Below are 21,817 nucleotides of genomic sequence, written 5' to 3'. Positions count from 1 at the left end.
GCGGGCAGTGGCGCACGCCTTTAATCCCAGCACTCAGGAGGCAGAGCCAGGCGGATCTCTGTGAGTTGGAAGCCAGCCTGGTCTATAGAGGTAGTTCCATAGACAGCCAGGACTGTTACACATAGAAACTCTGTCTCAAAATAAATTAAATAAATAAATAAATATGTTTAAAAAAGAAAGTATGCAGCTTTAGAATGTCCCATTATTGATAGTATGAACTTTAATCATTTAATCAAAGCACTGTGCTCCAGATTTCTACACTTTAAAATCACTACACTCTCTTTGTAATTAAAAAGTATCTTGTGAGGAAAGGAGGGTTGTGTGCAAAAAAAAAAAAAAAAAAAAAAAAAAAAAGAGTAACATAAAGAATGCATTGTGACGCTCCTGTTCTGAATCAAGCTTCCATCCACTGTGTTTTATTATTATAGTCATTGGTGATTCTGTACCGTATTCTGTCCAAATGATCATATACCTGAAGCAATCTAAGTCAGCATACAATAAAGACACTCAAACACCCATGCTTATTTTGGTATGTTTGTTTATGTATGTGTTTGTTTCGTTGTTTGAGACAAGATCTCATCCTGTAGCCCATGCTGACTTGGAATTTACTATGTAGCCAAGGCTGGTCTCAAGGCCTGCTTCAGCTTCCCAAGAGCTGGGATTATAGATGTGAGCTGCCACACTTTTAATTTAACCATTTTAAAATTTTGAGATAAGCTCTAAGTTGCCCACATTGCTGTTAACTCACTCTGTAGTTCAGGCAGACATTGAAATTACAATCTTCCTGCTTCAGCTTCCCAAGTAGCTGGAATTAAGCTGCCCTATGAGGCCCAGCTTAATATTTTCATATCCTATATTCACACGTTTTTCTCTTCTTTGAGACTGGGACTCACCATGTAACCCAAGTGGGCCTCAAACTTGTGATTCTCCTGCCTTCAGCCTGCCAAGTGCTGGGATTCCTTGCATGGGCTACATGTGGCTATTGCATTCTCTGTCTCTGTTTCTTCTCTCTGTTTTCTTGAGACAGGGTCTCTTGTAGCTCAGGGTGGAACTCCCTATGTAGCTCAGGCTAATCCTGAACCCCTGCTCCTCCTGCCTCTATCTTTTGAGTGCGTGGATTACAGGTCACCATGGTCAGCTTCTTTTCTGTCTCCTTACGTTCAGACCAGTTACTTTCCTCTCAATGCATATCTCCTTAATGCTCCAAATCGTGGAATAATTCTGTGGGGATTTTGCTTTCCAATAGGACCTGAAAGAGTAATCACATAATATGTTCCGCACATTCAAAATAAATGCAACTTGGCCTTTGGATACAGCCCTGTGGGAAAATGCTCGCCCAGCTTGAGTGGGGTCCTGTACTCAATCCCCTGCACTGCAAAATAAATAAATCCAACTTATAAATAGATTGATTTTATTTTACTATCATTTGTGATTTTTCTTCTTGAGGGCATTACTATTGTCTAGTGAATCACTTCAGTTTTATAATGCTCTATAAAACAGTAAACAGAACTGGACCAAAAAATGGAATCTTCCTCAGCTGTAAAGCATTATCTTTAATTTTAGATGAGTATTGGGTGTTTGATGAAAACTGGCTGAGATCACTGAAGATCCTTAAAAAGAGGGAAATACTTCTTCACAACCTTACTTTTGCTCCCACCAACAAAACAAACTAAATAGTAAAAAGGCATGGGCTGTCTGTAAAGCCCTCTTGGTCCTCTAAGTTTTTAGTGAAGAGTTTTAAAATATCATTAATAAACTTAAAAAACTTCTTTAGGGGCCATGACAGTTGTCTTTGTGTAGTTCCAAACTTAGTATATATGCTGCCAAAAAGGCCCCAAAAAATCCACTTTTTAAATTTTTTCTTTGCGTGTGTGTGTGTGTGTGTGTGTGTGTGTGTGTGTGTGTGCACATGTATACTTATGGTGCATATGTGGAGGTCAGAGGACAATGTGCAAGAGTTGGTTCCCTTTCTACCTCGTGGACCGAAGGGATTGTACTCAGATTGGGTTTGGCAGCAAGTGTCTTTACCTGCTGTGCTGGGCCATCTCACCAATCCACACTTTTGATAGGTCTAGGTTTGTAGCCCAGGCTGGCCTCAAACTTGTAGCAATCTAGCCTCAGCCTCCCAGTGCCTAGATTACAGTTTTTACTTTTTTCTTTCATTTTGATTTTAAATACTTTGGGGTCTCAGCTCCTATCACTCATGTGAGTGGGTACTAATAGGTTTTCTGTTCCCCGATAATAGGTTTCTCGGCCAACTTAGTAAGCCAGATCAAGCCGAATTGAAAATGTAGAACTGGTTTATTTTAGCAAAGCAACTCTTGGGTGGGATCTCCAGTCCCAGAGATGAGGCGGGAGAAGCAGGGGAATTATACAGCCTGTAGGTGATGATGTGTCAGTCACAAGCTGGGTTTGTGTCCATGTATGGTCAAAAGCTGGAATGCTTAGGTGGGGACTTGGGCTGCTGGTGGCAACAGGGGAGGAACTTGCAATAGTTGCAACAGGTTTCCATATCTAGCCCTGACTGGCTGTCCTGGAACTCACTCTGTAGGCCAGGTTGGCCTTGAATTCACAGATCCGCCTGCCTCTGCCTCCTGAGTGCTGGGATTAAAGGCATGCACCACCATGCCTGGCTAGAATATTTTTAAATTCTTTATTCTTTTAAATCATATATGTTGGTGTCTGTTTCAGTATGTACACTGAGAACAGATGTCTGAGGAGGCCATGAAATCCTGGGCCCAAGAGCTGGAGTTGCAGGAAATTGTGAGCACCTCAACGTGGGTAATGGGAACAGAACTCGAGCCATCTGCAAAAACAGTATGCACCAAAAAAAACAAAGAAAGCCCAGCGGTGGTGGCACACGCCTTTCATCCAAGGAGGCAGAGGCAGACAGATCTATGAATTCCGAGGGCAGCATGGTCTACAAAGCGAGATCCAGAACAGCCAGGGCTGTTATACAGAGAAACCCTGTCTCAAAAAAACAACTGTGTTTATATGAATGTTTTGGCTGCATGGATGTATGTGTACCAGGTCCCTGTGGACATCAGAATAAGGCATCAGATCCCCTGGAACTGGAAGTTTGGTCGGTTGTTAGCTGCTATGTGGATGCTGGGAGCATCCTCTTCAAGAAGAGTTAAATATTCTTAACTGTTGAGACATTTCTGCAACCCCTCTTCCAGAATATTATACTAAATAAGTAGGTTTCAAAAAAATGGCTTTTTTGATATAAGATCTCTTGTAGCCCAGGCTAGACGGGAACTCTGAAGGTTTGTTTAATTTCTTGAACTCCTAATCCTCCTGCATCCATTTCCACCTTCCAAATGCTGAGGTTTTGGTTATGAGAAACGACGAGGGCTCTTTTTTTTTTTTTTTGGTTTTCGAGACAGGGTTTCTCTGTGCAGCTTTGCGCCTTTCCTGGGACTCACTTGGTAGCCCAGGCTGGCCTCGAACTCACAGAGATCCGCCTGTCTCTGCCTCCCGAGTGCTGGGATTAAAGGCGTGCGCCACCACCGCCCGGCATCTTTTTTTGAGACAATCTTACATTGCTCAGGCTGGCCTGAAACCCTGGCAATGTAGCCAAAGATGACATTGAACTCTTGGTGCGCTTGCCTTCACATTTCAAACCAAATGGTTGGATTACTGAGACCAGCTCGAATTTCAAACAATCCTTAACGAACGCCTTCTGGAAGATGATTCCATTTTTAAACGAACAAACCATTTTGTACCACGCCTCCCCTCCTCCCTCCCCCCACAAAAGCGCAGCCTTTCACCGCTGCGCATGCGCGTTGATATTCGCTAGCCGCGACGTCTTTACGCACCACGAAAGGGGCGGTGCAGGCTTTTTAGCAGACCAATAAGAAACCTCCAGATTATCCTTTCCCTATTGGCTCCCTGGAACCAATCGGAAACGAACTGATTTTTAGCGGGCGTCTGCGGTGCTTGACGTAATGTGAGGGGTCGCCCTGCAGGGCCGAGCCGGGCCAATGGGGAGCGGCAAGGGTTCGATTCGCCCGTTCTCACGCCCCACCCTCGAACCTTGCTGGAAGAAAGTTTCACCCGGCCACCGAGAGAGACGAGCGAACATGGCCTCGCCGAGGTGGCTCTGGTGTGTGTGTGCGACCGCGGCGGTGGCACTGCTGCTCGTTTCCAGAGTTCCCTCGGCCTCTGCCCAAAGAAAGAAGGAGGTGAGGCGGCTCCTGCCAGCTGCAGGGACTTTCTCGGCTTGGGGCTAGAGAGGGTCAGCTCACTCCTTCCCCGGGATCTGTGCTGGGCGTGACTTGGATTCCGCCTTGGGGAGGAAGTTGGCTTCACAAAAGCGGGAGCTGTAACTTCTTGTGTTGTGGGGTTTCGAATTCAAAAGCAGGCTGAAGTTGGTGACTAACTGGCTTTCAGCAGCTGGGGAATGTGCAGGTACAAGTTGTGACACTTCTGGAGTTCGGGCCGATTTGGGTGTCGGGCTGAGGAGCCCGATCTGCTTCCCAGAGGGTTTAATGAAAGCTTCTGTTGTCGACCATGTAGCTCCCCTCGGACGTGTGTAAGAGCTGTCTTGTCTTGTCAGCCCAGGAGTGGGAGAAATAGATGTGAGATGATGCCAGTTCCGTGCCATTTATCAGCGTGCTCCGCTGTGTTCTGTGTGCTTGACGGACACGAATGACCAAACTAAGACACCCCACGCCACCCCTTTGTGGAACAGACTGACTTTGAGATGTGGGAAACATACAATATTCCTTTCTTTTTATTTTTTGTTCTGTTTCCTTTGAAGCATTCTCCCACTGTAGCCCATGCTGGACTCGAACTCATGAAAATCTTGCATTTGCCTTCCAGGTTTACAGATATGAGCCGAGACACCCAGTTGTTTTTCTTTTAGCTTTATGTTTAGCAGTCCGAACAGATGGCTCTTAGCACTGTGTTTTTGAACGTTTGTGACTTAGAACCATATACTTTTAGAGCTTTAAAAGACTACTAACAATTAGTAACAATTGTTTATACCCTCTAATTTTATAGGTATGGAAAACCAACCCAAGTTTTACACAGTTAACTACTATAGTTGAAGTACACTAAAGCCCTTCATTCCGATGCTATTTCCTATGCAGTCTGCATTTTTCTTTAGTACACAAAAGTATGTGTACATTTTTGAAATGCCCGATAAACATGACAGCTGTTAAATCAGTAAATAAACTAATTTCTGTATCTATCTGAGTATTTGAATTATTTCATAAGACTAAAAACTAAGCTAAGCCTGGCATGGTGGCCATGCCTGTGTTCAAAACATCGTAGTGAAAGAGGAACAGGAATTCAGGGTCATCCAAGTGAGTTGGAGACTAGTCTGAGATACATGAGACCCCATTTGAAAAAACAAAAAATGAAAAATAGCAAATGAAAACATTGAATTAGGGAAGAAAAAGGAGGAAAGTAAAAAATGCAATTATCAAAGAAATGATCTAGTGAGCAACCTTTATGCTAGGCCAAGAAATTGATAGGGCTTTTTTATGTTTTTGAGTGTTTGCTTCATGGATGCATACTCACCACCTCCATGGAGACCCAAAGAGGGTGTGGAATCCCCTGGAACTCTAGTTGAAGGCAGTTGTGACCTGACATATGGGAGCTAGGAACCAATCCTGGGTGCTGTGCAAAAGCATCAAGAGCTCTTAACATGATTTATCTCTCTAGCCCCTGGTGTGACTTTTTTGGAGAATCCCAATCCATTCTTTTTTGTTGGACAGCAGTGTGTGTGTGTGTGGGGGGGGGTGGTATTCAAGACAGTGTTTCTTTGTGTAGTCCTGGCTGTCCTGGAACTCCATAGACCAGGCTGACCTCAGAGAGCCACCTGCCTCTGCCTCCCATGTGCTGGGATTAAAGGTGTGCGCCAGCACCACCCAGCCCAGGCCATTCTTTGTAGAAAACAATATGCAAAGCAATACATAATTTTGTACCCTTCAAGTCCTGTTTTAAAGCTGTATTTGTAAGTGTATGTATATGTATGGGCAAAGTGTGTTAGAACACGACAGTCTCTTAACAGCTGCTGTCCCTGGGCATTTAGTGGTGTTGTAAGGGAAATGCTTTCACATTTTGCCCTCCATATTGGTATTGTTTGAATGTCCACAGTAATGAATTAACTCTTTCTCTTGAAACAAGTTTTTGGTACATATTCCAAGCTGGCCTTGAATTCCTCTGGGGTGCCAGAATCATAAAGTAAGGTTTTGCTGTGTAGCCTAGACTGGTCCTCCTGCCTCAGACTCCCCAGTGCTAGAATTAGAGGTGTCTGCCACTATACCTGGTGACTTGGTCTTTTTAAAGATTTACTTTTATTTTTAATTTAGAAAAATTAGGTATATGAATGTTTACCTGGTTCCTTTGGAGGTCAGAAGAGAGCATCAGATCCCCTGGAACTGGAGTTACAGATGGTCTTGAGCCACTATGTGGGTGCTGGGAACATAACCCGGCCCTCTACAAAAACAGCAAGTGCTCTGAACTGGCTAAACCATCTCTCTCTCTCTCTCTTTTTTTAAATTTATTTTATGTGCACTGATGTAAAGACATCAGATCCCCTGGAACTGGAGTTGTGAGCTGCCATATGGGTGCTGGGAATTGAACCCAGGTCCTCTGGAAAAGCAGCCAATGCTCTTTATCACTGAGCCATCTCTCTAGCCCCCGCTAAACCATCTCTTAAGATGCACGTGCATGTGTGTGCGTGCGCATGTGTGCATACACATGCCACTTAGGTGTAGGTGCCAGTGGAAACCGGAAGAGGACATTGACTTACCTGGAGCTGAAGTTACAGACTGTTAGCTCATTGATGTGGGTGATGGGAATTAAGAGTCCTCTGGAAGAGCTGAGTTATCTCTCTAGTTCCTTAAATTTTGTTTGTTTGTTTGTTTGGATGTGGGGGGTGTCAAGTGCCACTGCACACATGTGGAAGCCAGCCTCAAACTCTTTGAGGACCTGAGGATCACTTTGAACTCCTGACCCTCCTGCTTTCTCCTTACATGCTGGGATTATTACCAAGCCCAGCAGAAAAGGTGAAGGGTTTGTAAACCTAGAATTTCTATTAGTGAAGTTATGTGTATTAATTTTTTATTGAACTAAAAACAGAAATGCCTTTTACAAAGTAGATTTCTTGGACAGTGTAGGGGCAGCTAGAGAGATGGCTCAGCAGTTAAGGGCATGTGTTGGTCTTGCAGAGGACCCGGGTTCAGTCCACATGGTGGCTAACAGTCATCATTAACACCAGATCCTGAGGACTTGATGCCCTCTTCTGACTTGAGAGGACACTAGACATGTACATGGGCACATGTATGCATGTAGACAAAACACAAACAAATCTTTAAAAAGCAGAAAATTGCTTACTTTTTAAAGGAATATACTAAATTATGTATTTTTAAATGATTAATGTGGATTTTGTGTTACGTAAATTTTACCTCAATAAAATTTTTTTTAAATAATCTGATTCTAACTCCCTTTTATTCATGCTCACTGTTCAGACTTTGGAAATAAATTTCATTAACTACTTATCTGGCTAACCTGTAACCCATCCTTTTTTTATGTATATCAAAGGAAATTATCATAAACAGGAAATAAGCTCAACAACAAAGAAATATTGGGGAAATTGCAACTCAGTTTTTTTTTAATTCAGAAAAATGTTTTCCAAGAATCTTTATGTCAGAAATCTATAACCAAGATACAGAAAAAAAGTTAGTATGCTGATAATGTAGCAGTAGTCACTGTATATTTTTAATAACTTTTGCTACTGTGTCTATCGACCACTATGCACTGTTAACAGAAGTCAGTGTTCCAGGCTAGTGTCATAGCCCAGTGGTACAGTGCTTGCCTATCCACAAATGCTAACACGAAAAACCTGGAAACTTCTTAACCTACTTTGCAGAGTATAACAATGGCCTTTATAGCCCCAGTCTTCTGCTTCAACCAGCCTTCTATCAGCCCCAGGATTTTTTTTTTTTTTTTTTTTAGACAGGGTTTCTCTATGTAGCCCTAGCTGTCCTAGAACTTGCTCTTTGGATTAGGTTGACAGGCTTGTTTGTTTTTTGGTTTTTCGAGACAGGGATTCTCTGTGTAACAGCCCTGGCAGTCCTGGAACTCTCTCTATAGACCAGACTGGCCTGAAACTCACAGAGGTCGCCTGCCGCTGCCTCTCAAGTGCTGGGTCGAGAGGTGTGTGCCACCACAACCCAGGCAACAGACAAGTTTTTTTTCTTTATTTTGGGCGCTGGAGAGGTAGCTCAGTGGTGTGTGGTGCTTCTGCAGAGGACCCGAGTTCAATTCCCTAGCACACATGTCAGGCAGCTTACAACCATCTGTAACGCCAGCTCCAGGGAATCTGGCTCCTCTGGCCTCTGTGGGCACCTGAACTCAAATGCCCATCCCTAACTCACATGCACATACCTATATACAGAAGAAGCATGCACCCAAACTTTCACGCATACCTATAACACAGAAACACATAACTGAAAAGAAATCTTTATTCATATAAGTGTTTTGCCTGCACATACGCATGTGTGACATACATTCAATGCTCATAGAGGCTGAAAGAGGGTGTCAGATCTGACCCTAGAATTACAGGCAGTTGTGAGCTACCATGTGGATGCTGGAAACCGAAACTGTGTCTCTGCAAGAACAGCAAGTGCTCTCTACTGAGTACCACCAACTGAGCTACATCCTCAGCCAAGACCTTGCTTTAAAATTTTTATTTTATTTTTGTGTGTATATTTGTGTGAGTGAATGTGTACATGTGTGTAGGAGTGCCTTAAGATGCCAGAAAATGGGGTCAGTTTCCCTTGGAGATGGGGTTACGGGTATTTGTGGGCTGTCTGACTTGGGTGCTAGGCTCTGAACTCTCGTCCTTAAGCCTTCTTTCTTTTCTTTTTTTTCTTTTTCTTCTGTTTTTTATTTTTATTTATTTTTTTGATCTTTTAAGACAGGGTTTCTCTGCATAGTACTGACTGTTCTGGAACTTGCTCTATAGACCAGACTGGCCTTGAACTCACAGAGATCCACCTGCCTCTGCCTCCCGAGTGCTAGAGTTAATGGTGTGCACCACCATCACCTAGCCTTAAGCCTTCTTTCTGTATCAGGTATACTAAATGATCTGCCTTTCCTGATCTACACTTGTGTAAATGTCTCCATTATGTATGACTTTGCTGGAGGAACTTTTCCATTTTCTCTACCACGATACCCCTATTTACCCGAGAGTCTCTACTCCCTTTTCTGTGTGTTGACTTACAGTCTTGTGCCTGTGCTCATCTTGAACTCACTATATAGCCAACGTTGGCCTCCTTCTCACCAGTGCTGAGGGAGTACTGAGAGTTGAAGCCAGGTATTTTACAAATGCCAGTGAAATGTCTTACCAACTGATCTATATGTCCCCAGTGTTTTAGTAAGGGTTACTATTGCTGTGTTAAAACACCATGACCAAAGCAACTTGGGGATGAGAAGGTTTATTCGGCTTACACTTCCATACCACAGATCATCATGAAGGGAAGTCAGGACAGGAATTCAAACAGGGCAGGATCCTGGAGTCAGGAGCTGACTTCCTTTGATGATGACCAACAATGTGGAAGTGAAATAAACCTTTTTCTCCCCCTAGTTGCTTTTGGTCTTGATGTTTTGTTGAAGCAATAGAAACCCTAACCAAGATGCAAAGTGATAGAAAATATGAAAAGGGATAGATGCAAAAAGAATATCAAAGCATGATAAAAATGATCATGATAATGTTTGAATGGCTGTCATCCTGCTTCTTGGTTCTCAAAAAAAGAATCTTGTCAAACTGTAAAGAGGATTTGCTTTAATCCAATCATAGTAAACTGTAGCAAGTTGCTGAGACTGGTTTTCATCAGCAGCAGATTGCGGGGAAGTACCATTATTTGGCTTTTGTGAAAATTAAATGAGATGAGCTCAGTCCATAGATTCTCCATGGATTTTCTTTCTTTCTTTCTTTTTTTGATTTTTCGAGACAGGGTTTCTCTGTGTAGTTTTGGTGCCTGTCCTGGAACTCACTCTGTAGCCCAGGCTGGCCTCGAACTCACAGAGATCCGCCTGCCTCTGCCTCCTGAGTGCTGCAGTTAAAGGCATGCACCACCATCTCCCAAACATGAATTACCTGCAGCTTTAATGAGACAGGCTATGACTTGAAAAACTTTTGGATTCTGTAATGTAGTTTTGAAAACTGACACATAGAAATATCACAGATGTTAGACTGGAGAGATGCCTCAAATTTTAAGAGCACCTGTTGCTCTTTCAGAGGACCTGGATTCAGTTCCCAGCACCCACATGGTGGCTCACAACCATCTGGAACTCTAGTTCCAGGAGATCTGACACCACCTTCTGACCTCCTTGGGCACCAGGCAAACAAAGCACTCATACCCATGAAATAAAATAAAACTTGACAAATAATTTTTAAAGGAAAATACCACAGAGGCAAATCCTGTAGTTCTGTAGACAGTATCTATTACAGAAACAAAACAGTAGTGCTGCAAAAATGAGGCAGTCCTCCCCTCCCCCCAAAAAGCATCAAGAAAGAGATGGGGATGAATTTTAGCTGTGTTTAGGAAGTAGGTAAACTGAGAATGGAGCAGATGGCAAAGGGATTAAAAATGCTCTCTTCCCTGCTCACAGTCTGTCTCTTTCAGTAATTATCTGTCAATTATGTTTCCAGATCTGTTCAGTTTTAATTGAAGGACAGAGTTATAAATGTATTGCTGAAAAACAGTTAAATGAGTAGGAAAGCTAAAAATAAGATTTTAAAAAAAAAAATGAGTAAGCCCTGATGGACTAGAACAGACAAACAATCAAGGTTTTGAAGAAAGGGGGGGGGGATATGTTTTAGAGAAATCCAGACTGGTGATGCTTCTGAAATTCAAATAATTTGAATGACAGAGCTAGTTTTAGTTCTAAATGGTAATGGATTTCTGTATTCCATTACCATTGGGAGATGGTAGTGACAGAATTCATAGTGTTTAAGATTTTTTTTTTTTGTTTTTCAAGACAGGGTTTCTCTGTGCAGCTCTGACTGGCCTGGAACTCACTGTAGACCAGGCTGGCCTGGAACTCACAGAGATCCACTTGCCTCTGCCCCTCGAATGCTGGGATTAAAGGCATGTGCCACCACCACTGGCTTGGTTAAGATTCAGGCTTCTTGGCTAGAACTAGTGGAGATAAATATGCCTGGGTGTGGTGGTGCATACTTGTTACAACAGGACTTGAGAGTCAGAAGGGTAGGATCTCTGTAAGCTTAAGGCCAGCCTTGTCTACATAGTAAAGTTCAAGGTTATCCAGGGCTACATAATGGAAGAGAGAAAGCTTTCTGAGAGTGAATGTCTGTAATCCTAGCACACACTTGGGAGACCAAGGCAAGAAGATCATAAGGTTAAACCATGGGTCCTCTGCTAGAGTAAGTGCTCTTAACCCAAGTCATCTCTCCAGCCCCACATCTTTTTGTTTTGTTTTGTTTTTCGAGACAGGGTTTCTCTGTGTAACAGCCCTGGCTGTCGTGGAACTCACTCTGTAGACCAGGCTGGTCTGAACTCACAGAGATCCTCCTGGCTCTGCCTCCCAAGTGCTGGGATTAAAGGCGTGCCCCACCACCCGCCCGGCTCCAGCCCCATATATCTTAATAATTCTTAGACACTTCTTTTCTTTTGTTTTGTTTTGTTTTGGTTTTGGTTTTTCGAGACAGGGTTTCTCTGTGTAGCTTTGTGCCTTACACTTCTTTCACACTTTTGTCTTCTCTATTACTCTATGAATATTTTAAAAGGTTTATTTGTTTATATATTTTATTTATGAGTGCTCTGTCTGCATGTATACCTGCACACTAGAAGAGGGCATCAGATCCTATTATAAATTGTTGTGAGCCACCATGTTGTTGCTGGGAATTGAACTCAGAAGCTCTAGAAGAACAGAGCAGCTAGTGCTCTCAACCACTGAGCCATCTCTCCAGCCCCCATAGATTTGTTTTTAATACAAGATCTCACCATACAGCCTTCATTGTCCTGTAATTCCCTAAACACTGGGATTAAAGGCTTGTGTGAGCCACCACCACCCAGCTTTCTTGTTCAATTTAAATGGAAATGTTTTAGTTCTATTTTCTTACTTCTGTTTTGAGACTTGGTCTCCCTTTGTGGCTCAATCTGGCAGTCAACCCATGGTGGTGGCTCAGTATATATGCAGACAGAGCACTCATAAATATTCAATATTCTTGAAACTTTCCCTAGATCTACTCAGTCAAATCTATTGGAAGATGAAGTCTAGAAATCTGTATTTTTAACAGAATTAGTTGCCTGACATGTACACATTCTAAACGGTATTTTCTCTATAAAGCCAAGCTAGGCTTACTTAAAGATATAGTAAAAACGTTAGATAGTTTGCTTTTTTTCCTTGGTTTTTGAGACCAGGTTTCTCTGTGTAGCCCCTGGACTGTCCTAGAACTCGTTCTGTAGATCAGGCTGGTCTCTGCCTCCCAAGTGCTGGGATTAAAGGCATGAGCCATCACCGCCTGGCTTATTTTGCCTTTTTGTTTTGTTTTGGTTTGTTTTTTGTTTTTCGAGACAGGGTTTCTCCGTATAGTTTTGGTGCCTGTCCTATATCTCGCTCTGTAGACCAGGTTGGCCTCGAACTCACAGAGATCTGCCTGCCTCTGCCTCCCAGTGCTAGAATTAAAGGCGTGCTTCCCTGCCGCCCAGCTTAATTTGTTTTTTTTTTAAAGATTGAATCTCACCATGTTACCTCACTGACCTTGAAATTCTAGCTTAAGCAACTCTTCTGCCTCATACTTCCAAGTAGGTACGTCTGCACTACCACCCCTTGTTCTAACATCCAATTCCAGGCTGTGTTCATGTAATTTTATGTAAAAGTTTAAAACTGTTTCATCTGTTGTGATATGTCTTCATTTATTTTTAGAAGGTACACTTAATTGCTCTCACTTTAAGCAGTATTTTGAAGATAATTGTATTATAATGTTTTAGAAAGAAACTGGGGGGCTGGTGGTGAGCTGTCTCAAACTAAAACTAAAATGACGAAAAATGTGAACCAGTGTTGTCTGAACTGAAAGGAGCTAATATGTTTAGTTGCTTTTATTTATTTATTTTTAGAATATCACTTATTCTTTGACAATCTGATATATATATATATACATATATATATATTATATATTCAATGTATCATATCCCCTAGTTGCTTATTTTTTAAGAAATTGCCAAATGGTTTTCTCAGGTGGCTTTGTTGTGGGAGATTTGTTTGTGTTTTCACTCTGAGACCACCCATGGAGTGGACCATAGAGTTTTCTAGCCAAGTCAGAGGAGATAGAAGGAAGCAGAGAGTAAGGAGAGGCTAAAAAGAAGAGGGTGAAGTGATCTTTGTTCCATCCCTCCATGAATCAGTCAGGTTTATTCCCTAATATTTGATTCTTGAGCATTATTGAATAATAAAACATTAAAAGAAGCTGAAATTATAGGCTTTATCTAGCTTCTTGTACATGATTTCAGGCTTGAGTCTGAAGCAGGTAACTAGGAAATAAGTTCATGTACCTTGGATGTATTTAATAGATTGTGGTCCTTTAACGTCTCTGAAATCTGCTACGTATGACATTTAAAATGTTTAAATTTTCTTCAGTGAACCATTCCTGACAGCGACCCTTGAAGTCTCCAAAAGTATGGGGCCCCACGATTTCATCAAGATGATGATAATACCACTAAGCTGACGGACACCACCCAAAGATCAGCTTTGGACTACAAACTGCTTGGGACAATTTCAATGCAGTTAACTAAGATGGTCCAGCCTCATAGACTACTTACTCCAGCCAGGACTTCAGATAAGCCCTGCACTTGCCCATCACATGGAGAATGGACAACAACTAGCTCTCCCAGGACTTGACCATTATTTCAGTTTTCTCAGGGTCTCCCAAAGATGCCATCACCCACAGATGGAAGGAAGTCATTTTAAGAATGTGGCACCAAAACTCTCAAAAGGTGGGGTGGGTGGTTTCTGTTCATTCAGTGGATTATGGATGTTTGTCATCTTTTGAGGAGGGAGGTTGGTTCCAAGTTGTTATTGGTCATGATCAGGGAGAAAACTAAGCAAAGGAGATGAAATTCTATGATCTTGTTCTGAAAAAAAAAGAAAAAAAGAAAAGAAAAAGGAGGGCATATAGAAATGATAGGATAAAAAGGTAAATTATTGAATCTACTTTGTTTGTTTGTTTGTTTGTTTGTTTTTCCAAAACAGGGTTTCTCTGTGTAACAGCTCTGGCTGCCCTGGAACTTACTCTGTAGACCAGGCTGACCTCGAACTCACAGACTTCTGCCTGCCTCAGCCTCTCAAGTGCTGGGATTAAAGGCATGCTGCACCACCACCACCACCACCACCACCACCCAGCTTGAATCTACTTTCAAACTAAAAAAGCAACTACTAGTATTTTACATTGGTATGGGTTTTTGTATATTGATACAAATTTAAGGTTATTTTTGTCATACTGTATATATGCTTCTACTCTTGTTTAAGATATTTTGTATATTGATACAGATTTAAGGTTATTTTTGTTATGCTATATATATATATATATATTTTCTATTCTTGTTTAGATATTATTTTATAATGTAATATAAAGTTTTAGTCCTTGAAAGCTATTTAGGATAATAAACACAGGCTAATAGTTAGTCATCTATAACAATCAAACTTATAGTCATGTTAGTTATTTTTTCAAGGTCAGAGATGTATGTTAAATAGATAGTCTTCAAACACTCCAGAGACCTACAGAATATGGCATTTAAAATATTTTAATAACATAAGGCTTTTCATGACAGTGAGACACATCTGCTCCTGGCAGCACCAGTTTACTTTAAAAAAGAATGATGGGCATCAATAAACCTCCATATGGAGTTTGCTTTCAATGTGGCAAAGCTAGCCATTTGGGCAAGAAACTGCCCTTGCCTTGACTGCTGACAGTACGCTGTCCAAACTGGACAAGCAGGACACAAAAAAGGTGACTGCCAAACTTGCCAAGACATGGTAGGACAGTCCTTCAGAATTTCCTGCTTTACACAAAATTGTCAGATATTCTAGGCCTGTAGGCCGAAGATGGATGCCCCAATGTTGCAGAGGAACTTTGGGGTGACTGTCCAGGCAGCCAGATGTCTCTGTTGTCTCTATAGTTTTGGAAGTTTCTTGCTCTGCAATTCCTTCTCAAGTCTCTGATGGGGTTAAAGATTAGATAGTTATAGTTACAGTTTTCCTTAGTTATGATAGAAAGTAAATTAGATACAAAACTTTGGACTCAGCAAGATAGGATAGATAATGAAGTATTTTCTCTGAATTTGCCAAATACTAATGGACTGGACATTGTGAATGTATTTCTTTTTTTTTTTTTAATTTTATTTATTTATTTATTTTTATTTATTTATTTTTTTCGAGACAGGGTTTCTCTGGGTAGCTTTGCACCTTTCCTGGAACTCGCTTTGGAGACCAGGCTGGCCTCGAACTCACAGAGATCCGCCTGCCTCTGCCTCCCGAGTGCTGGGATTAAAGGCGTGCGCCACCACCGCCCGGCTGTGAATGTATTTCTTACTTGATAGTTGTTCTTATTTAATATAGTTTCATTTTGTTAAAACTAATACTTTTTGTTCTCATTGTATATAGTTTCACTATGTTGGAGTTAAAATCCTTTCCTTTTTATTTAGAGAAAAAGGGGGAAATGTTGCGGGAGATTTGTTTTCACTCCAAGACCACCCATGGAGTGGACTATAGAGTTTTCTGGCCAACTCAGAGGAGATAGAAGGATGCAGAGAATAAAGAGAGGTTAAAGAGATGCTTGGTCTTTTTGATTGGAAAGGTGGAGAAGAGGATGAAGTGATCTTTGCTCCGTCACTCCATGAATCAATCAGGTTTATCCCCTAATATTTGACTCCCGAGCTTTATTGAATAATGAAACATTAAAAGAAGCTGCAATAGGCCTTATCATAGTACCTTCTCTACCAGCAGTGTATGAAAGACCTTCTTCCACATCCTCTCCAGGATTCGCTGTCGTTATTGTATTTTATTTTAGTAAAGAGTGTATAGTGGTATTGAGTTCTCTTTTGTCTTTATATAGCCCAGAGTGGCCTCCAAGGGTGGCCTTGAACACCTGATCCTCCTGCTTCTACCTTTCAAGTGTTGGAATTATAAGCATGCACCACCATACCTAATTTATGTAGTGTCGGGGAGAGAACCCAGGGCCTTATGCATGCTGGGAAAACACCCTACCATCTGACCTAAATTCCCAGTCCCTAAGTAAAGTGTTTGAGAGTTTCATATCTTTGAGGTTTTCATTTATGCAAGCATAATTTGTTGAAAATGCTATTCTCTGGATTTGCAGAGTAGTTCGTACTTGTAATCCTAAAACTCAGGAGACTGAGGCAGAGGAATCAGCTCAAGTTTGAGGCCAGTCTGGACTATATGAGACCCTGTTTCAAAAACGTCCAGGATAGCCAGAGCTGTTACACAGAGAAACTCTGTTTCGGGGAGGAAAAAAAAACCACAAAACATATACCAGTGTTCAGTTCAACATTCTTTGGAATCTTTGAGAAACTAAAGATTGTATGATTTTATATTATTTTATGTATTACTAATAGTAAGTATTGTACTTTAAAGTATAATGTTTGCTTAAATATTTTGGTGTTTTTAAGATGGTGTCTCATGTAAACCAGGTTGGCCTGGAACTCTATGTAGGTGAGGCTGACCTTGAACTCTTGATCCTCTTTCTCCTGTACCACCACCTTCAGCTTAAATCTTATAAAATACTAAACTTTAAGGATAATTTTTAAGAAAGAATATTTGAGTCAGTTGTGATGGCTTAGCATGTAATCTTGGTACTCAGGTGTCTAAGGCATGAGAATTTTGAGTTTCTGGCCCATCTGAGCTGCCAGATGAGATCTTATCTCAAAAGAAAAAAAAGTATCAGGTACAGCTCCTAAAATTTTTTTTGTAGGGTTTCTCTGTGTAGTTTTGGTGCCTGTCCTGGATCTTGCTCTGTAGACTAGGTTGGCCTCGAACTTATGGAGATCCACCTGCTTCTGCCTCCCAAGTGCTGGGAAGGCGTGTGCCACCACCGCTTGGCTATATTTTCTTTTTTAAAAAGATTAATTAGTTTATTTTTATTTCTGTGTTTCTGTATCTGCATGAGTTCATATGTTCATCACATGTGTGCAGACATCTAAAGAGGCCAGAGGGCATTGGAGTCACAGGAAGTTGGGAGCCACCACTCCATCCCCTGGGATTCATATATTCTGTGTACCTCTGCTTGGTGGGTTTGATTTAAGAAAGTTACTTTGCAAGCTAGTGGTGAATGCCTTTAATCCCAGCACTTGGAAGGCAGAGGCAGATCTCTGTGAGTTCAAGACCAGCCTGGTCTACATAGTGAGTTCCAGGACAGCCAAGGCTGTTATACAGAGAAACCCTGTCTCAAACTGCCCGCCCCCCCCCCCCCCCACACACACACACAAAGAAAGTTGCTTTGCTAAAGTAACTTGTTAACATGTATTTACTTATTTCATTGTGCAAGTTTGCATGCACAACGGCACATATGTGGAGGTCAGAGGACAAGTTCTAATTGGTTCTCTCCTTGTACCTTAGATTCCTGGGATTTGGTTTTATTGTATTTTTTGCTGCTGCTGCTGCTGCGGACTCCCCCATCCCAAACACTTCTTTCTGAAACAAGGTTTCTCATTACTGTAGACAGATCTGGCCTCGAACTCACAGAGATCCACCTGCCTCTGCTCTCAAAGTGCTAAGAATAAATAAATAAAGGAGTGTGCCTAGATGTTTATCTTTTGTTTTGTTGTTTTTTTAGATACTGTTTTGGTAGGAATTGTAGGCTGGCCTCAAACTTATGAACTTGCCTTTACCTCCTGAGTGCTGGGATAATAGGCATGTGTCACCACACCTCTTTGTGGTTTTTTTTTGTTATTGTTATTCTTGATATTTGAGGTTGGCATCTTACTGTGTTGCCCAACATGGTGTTAGGCTGTTGGGCTCAGGAGATCCTCTTATTTTAACTTTCTGGGTAGCTGCAATTATAAACAAGACCTACTAAACCCTGCTAAACCCAACTCTAAATGCCAAGTTGAGTATATTCACAAAATCCCATTTTGTCTTTTGTAGATGGTGTTGTCTGAGAAGGTTAGTCAGCTGATGGAATGGACCAACAAAAGACCTGTCATAAGAATGAATGGAGACAAGTTCCGTCGCCTTGTTAAAGCTCCACCAAGAAATTACTCTGTTATTGTCATGTTCACTGCTCTCCAACTTCATAGACAGTGTGTCGTGTGCAAGTATGATCTTTCATCTCCACTTTGAAATTTAATAACTTTTTGGTTTTTAACTATTTTTCTATTTCAGAAGAATCAAATTTGTGCAGTGAGTTTGTTAATATAAAGTGTATACCTTACTCAAAGGGTAAATAATAACAGACAATACTACTGTTTTATTTTTTTAAAGATTTATTTTTTATGTATTTTATGTATATGAGTGTTCTGTCTTAAGAAAGAAAGAAAGAAAGAAAGAAAGAAAGAAAGAAAGAAAGAAAGAAAGAAAGAAAGAAAGAAAAGAAAGAAAGGCAGGCTGGGCAGTGGTGGCACACGCCTTTAATCCCAGCACTCGGGAGGCAGAGCCAGGAGGATCTCTGTGAGTTCGAGGCCAGCCTGGTCTACAGAGCGAGATCCAGGACAGGCACCACAACTACACAGAGGAACCCTGTCTCGAAAAACAAAAACAAAGAGAGAGAGAGAGAGAGAGAGAGAGAGAGAGAGAGAGAGAGAGAGAGAGAGATTGAGAGATTCATGTAACAGCTTCAACAGTCAGAACAATGAGACAAATTACTTACAGAATAAGGGTAGCTGGGCATGGTGGAACACATCTGTAATCCTAGCACTTGGAAAACTGAGGAAGGAAGATACTCTACATACTAGGCTAGTCAGAGTTATATAACAAGACTACATCTAAAAAAATAGTGGGTAGTTTCAGGGACTGCGTTAGCCAAATGATCAAAGTTAATATTACCAGTAGCACAGTAACAAACATCATGCGTTTTATTTATTTATTTATTTATTTATTTATTTATTTATTTATTCATTCATTCATTTATTTATTTATTATAGAGTGTTCTGTCTGCATGTTTGTCTGCAGGCCAGAAGAGGGAATCAGATCCCATTACAGATAATAGTGAGCCACAGTGTGGTTGCTAAGAATTGAATTCAGGACCTCTAGAAGAGCAGCCAGTGCTCTTAATTGCTGAACCATCTCTCCAGCCCCCAATACTACTGTTTTATAATCAGTCTTAGTTGTGCATATTGGTAGCGGAGAAAGAATAAAATGTTGTAGCTATCATGAATTATTTAAAAATCAAAGAACTACCATTTGAATTGATAACCAATTTCTATGCTAGTTGCATTGACATAATTTTTTTATTACGTATGTGTACACACGTGTGGGTGAGTGCATTCATACCACTATGCACATGTGGAGACAAGAGAACAACTTTCAGAAGTCAATTCTTTCTCTCCACCATAGATTCTGGGGATAAAACACAAATCAACAAGCTTGCATGGCAAGTACTTCCACCCACTGAGTATCTCCCGGCCCCATGTTATGAGTACTTTCAGGCTGAGGATCTAGCTCAGGTTATCAGGGTAGAACACTCGCCTAGCATTAGAAGTCCTGGGTTCAGTCCCCAGTACTCCAAAAGAAAGGGTTTATAAGTGCTTTCAATTTCACAGTTTTTTTTTTTCCTTTTGGGATTTTATTTTATATTTCTGACACTCAGAAAGATTTGCTTTTTTTCAGTTGAAGAATGTTTGGGATATTGAACAAAATATACAAAATGTAGCTAGAGAATACATTTGTGCATGTCAAATTGAAATAGGCTCTAGGTTTAATCTCCAGCACTAAAATACATGCAAAACAGAAGAGGATGGAGTTAAAAGTTTATCACAGATGGAAAAAATGTTTTCTAGTTGGGCAGTGATGGCATACCCCTTTAATCCTAGCACTTGGGAGGCAGAGGCAGGTGAATCCAGGCCAGCCTGGTTTACAAAGTGAGTTCCAGGACAGCCAGAACTGTTAGCCAGAGAAACCCTGTCTTGAAAAAAAAATATTTTTTCTAGCAGAATAAGAATTAAAAAATAGTTGGGGATTTAGCTCAGTGGTAGAGCGCTTGCCTAGCAAGCACAAGGCCCTGGGTTCGGTCCTCAGGTCCGGAAAAAAAAAAAAAGAAAAGAAAAGAAAGAAGAATTAAAAAATAAAACAGCAACACTAGAACCCCAAAACTTTCTTTGATAAATAGTTATGTTTATGCATTTATGTTACTTAGACTTAACCCCAAAGGATTGAAAAGGTAAGATAAAGATATATATGGGGAAAACATATAAACAAACAGATCTTTAAAAGGAAAACATAAAAGGAAAATTCAAGGATAACTCAAGGCTTCAGATCATCTCAACTTCCTAGATTTTTCTTGTCACTTACCAAAGTAATTCATCTGATTGTATTTTTACTTACCAAATAGCATATGTGCTTCAGAGTGTGTGTGAGGGTTTGTACTTGTGTTCATATGTGTGCACCGGAGTGTAGAGGCCAGAGTGTTTGGTGTCATCTTCACAAGTGCTGTCTACCTTCTTTGAAGCAGGGTCTCTCCTTTGCCTGGAGCGCACTGGTTAGGCTGGGCTAGCGCCAGCCCAAGGGATCCACTTGTCTCTGCTTCCCAAGTACTGCAGTTACAAGAACACAACCACTCTTGCTTTTTAAACATGGCTTCTGGGAAATGAACTCATGTCCTTATACTTTCAAGGCAAGCACTTTACTGACTGAGTCATCTCCTCAGACTCCAGATTATATTTAATTTTTAAAATTGTAGACAGGGTCTCACTGTGGAGCCCTGGCTGTCCCGAAACCTGCTGTAACAGCAGGCAGGCTTTTAATGTTAGCAGTCCTCCCGTGGTTGCCTTCCGAGCGCTGGTATTACAGGCCCGTGCCAATGGGTCTGTCTGGCTACATGCTTGAGATTTTTTAGACAGGCTGTTAGATCTTTGCCTGATGATTTGGGGTCTCAAAATTGTGACAGTTTGGGGTATAGATCAGTGTTAGATTCCTGCCTAGAATGTGTGGAACCCTGGATTCCATCCTCAGCACCAAAACCAAAAAAATACGTGGACACTGTGTATAGTCATATATGCCCATAATCCTTCCTGCTGAGTTGTCTGAAACAGAAGGAGCATTTGAGACCAGTAGTGTGAGTCCAGGCTGAGCAACTTAGCAAGACCCTGTTTTCAAAACAGAAACCAAAAGTGAAAGCAGCACATCACCTGGAGAGAGAGCACAGCTGCTAGAGCCCATTATTGCTCTTGCAGAGGACCCAGTCTCAGTTCCAGGAACCCATGGTGTGCAGCTCATAACCTGCCTGCAACTCCAGTTTCAGGTAGATCTGATGCCTCTGGCCTCAGTGGGCACTGGCACCCCCACACAGACACACATACATATAAATGAATCCTTTAGTCCCAGGACAGCCAGAGCTATACAAAGAAACCCTGTCTCGAGAAAAAAAAAACACTGAAGGGGAAAGCCCCCACAACTTGTAGAGGAAATTAGCTGGATTTGTTTTTTCACTGACTACCAAAAATGTTTTACAGCCTGGCTGTGGTGGCGCACGCCTTTAATCCCAGCACTCGGGAGACAGAAACAGGCAGATCTCTGTAAGTTCAAGGCCAGCCTGATCTACAGAATGAGTTCCAGAATAGCCAGGACTACATAGTAAGACCCCATCTTGAAAAGAAATTTTTTTTTA

General features: G+C 41.4%; 1 protein-coding gene across 1 annotated transcript in view; it reads left to right on the top strand.

Moving 5' to 3' along the window:
• Nucleotides 1–3,968: 3,968 nt before the first annotated feature.
• The window catches only part of Magt1 (magnesium transporter 1), a 43,025-nt gene continuing 25,176 nt past the window's right edge, over nt 3,969–21,817 (top strand). The window contains exons 1-2 of the mRNA XM_052734641.1: nt 3,969–4,184; nt 18,142–18,311. Of these exons, the coding sequence (XP_052590601.1) occupies nt 3,984–4,184; nt 18,142–18,311 (371 nt within the window). The 5' untranslated portion in view covers nt 3,969–3,983. The remainder of the gene's footprint in view (nt 4,185–18,141; nt 18,312–21,817) is intronic.

The sequence above is a fragment of the Peromyscus californicus genome, unplaced genomic scaffold (assembly GCF_007827085.1).
Source record: "Peromyscus californicus insignis strain IS unplaced genomic scaffold, ASM782708v3 Scaffold_10__1_contigs__length_136768540, whole genome shotgun sequence".
Classification (NCBI taxonomy): Eukaryota; Metazoa; Chordata; class Mammalia; order Rodentia; family Cricetidae; genus Peromyscus; species Peromyscus californicus.
The sequence above is the reverse complement of the archived record's forward strand: the minus strand, read 5'-3'. Positions and strand labels throughout refer to the sequence as shown.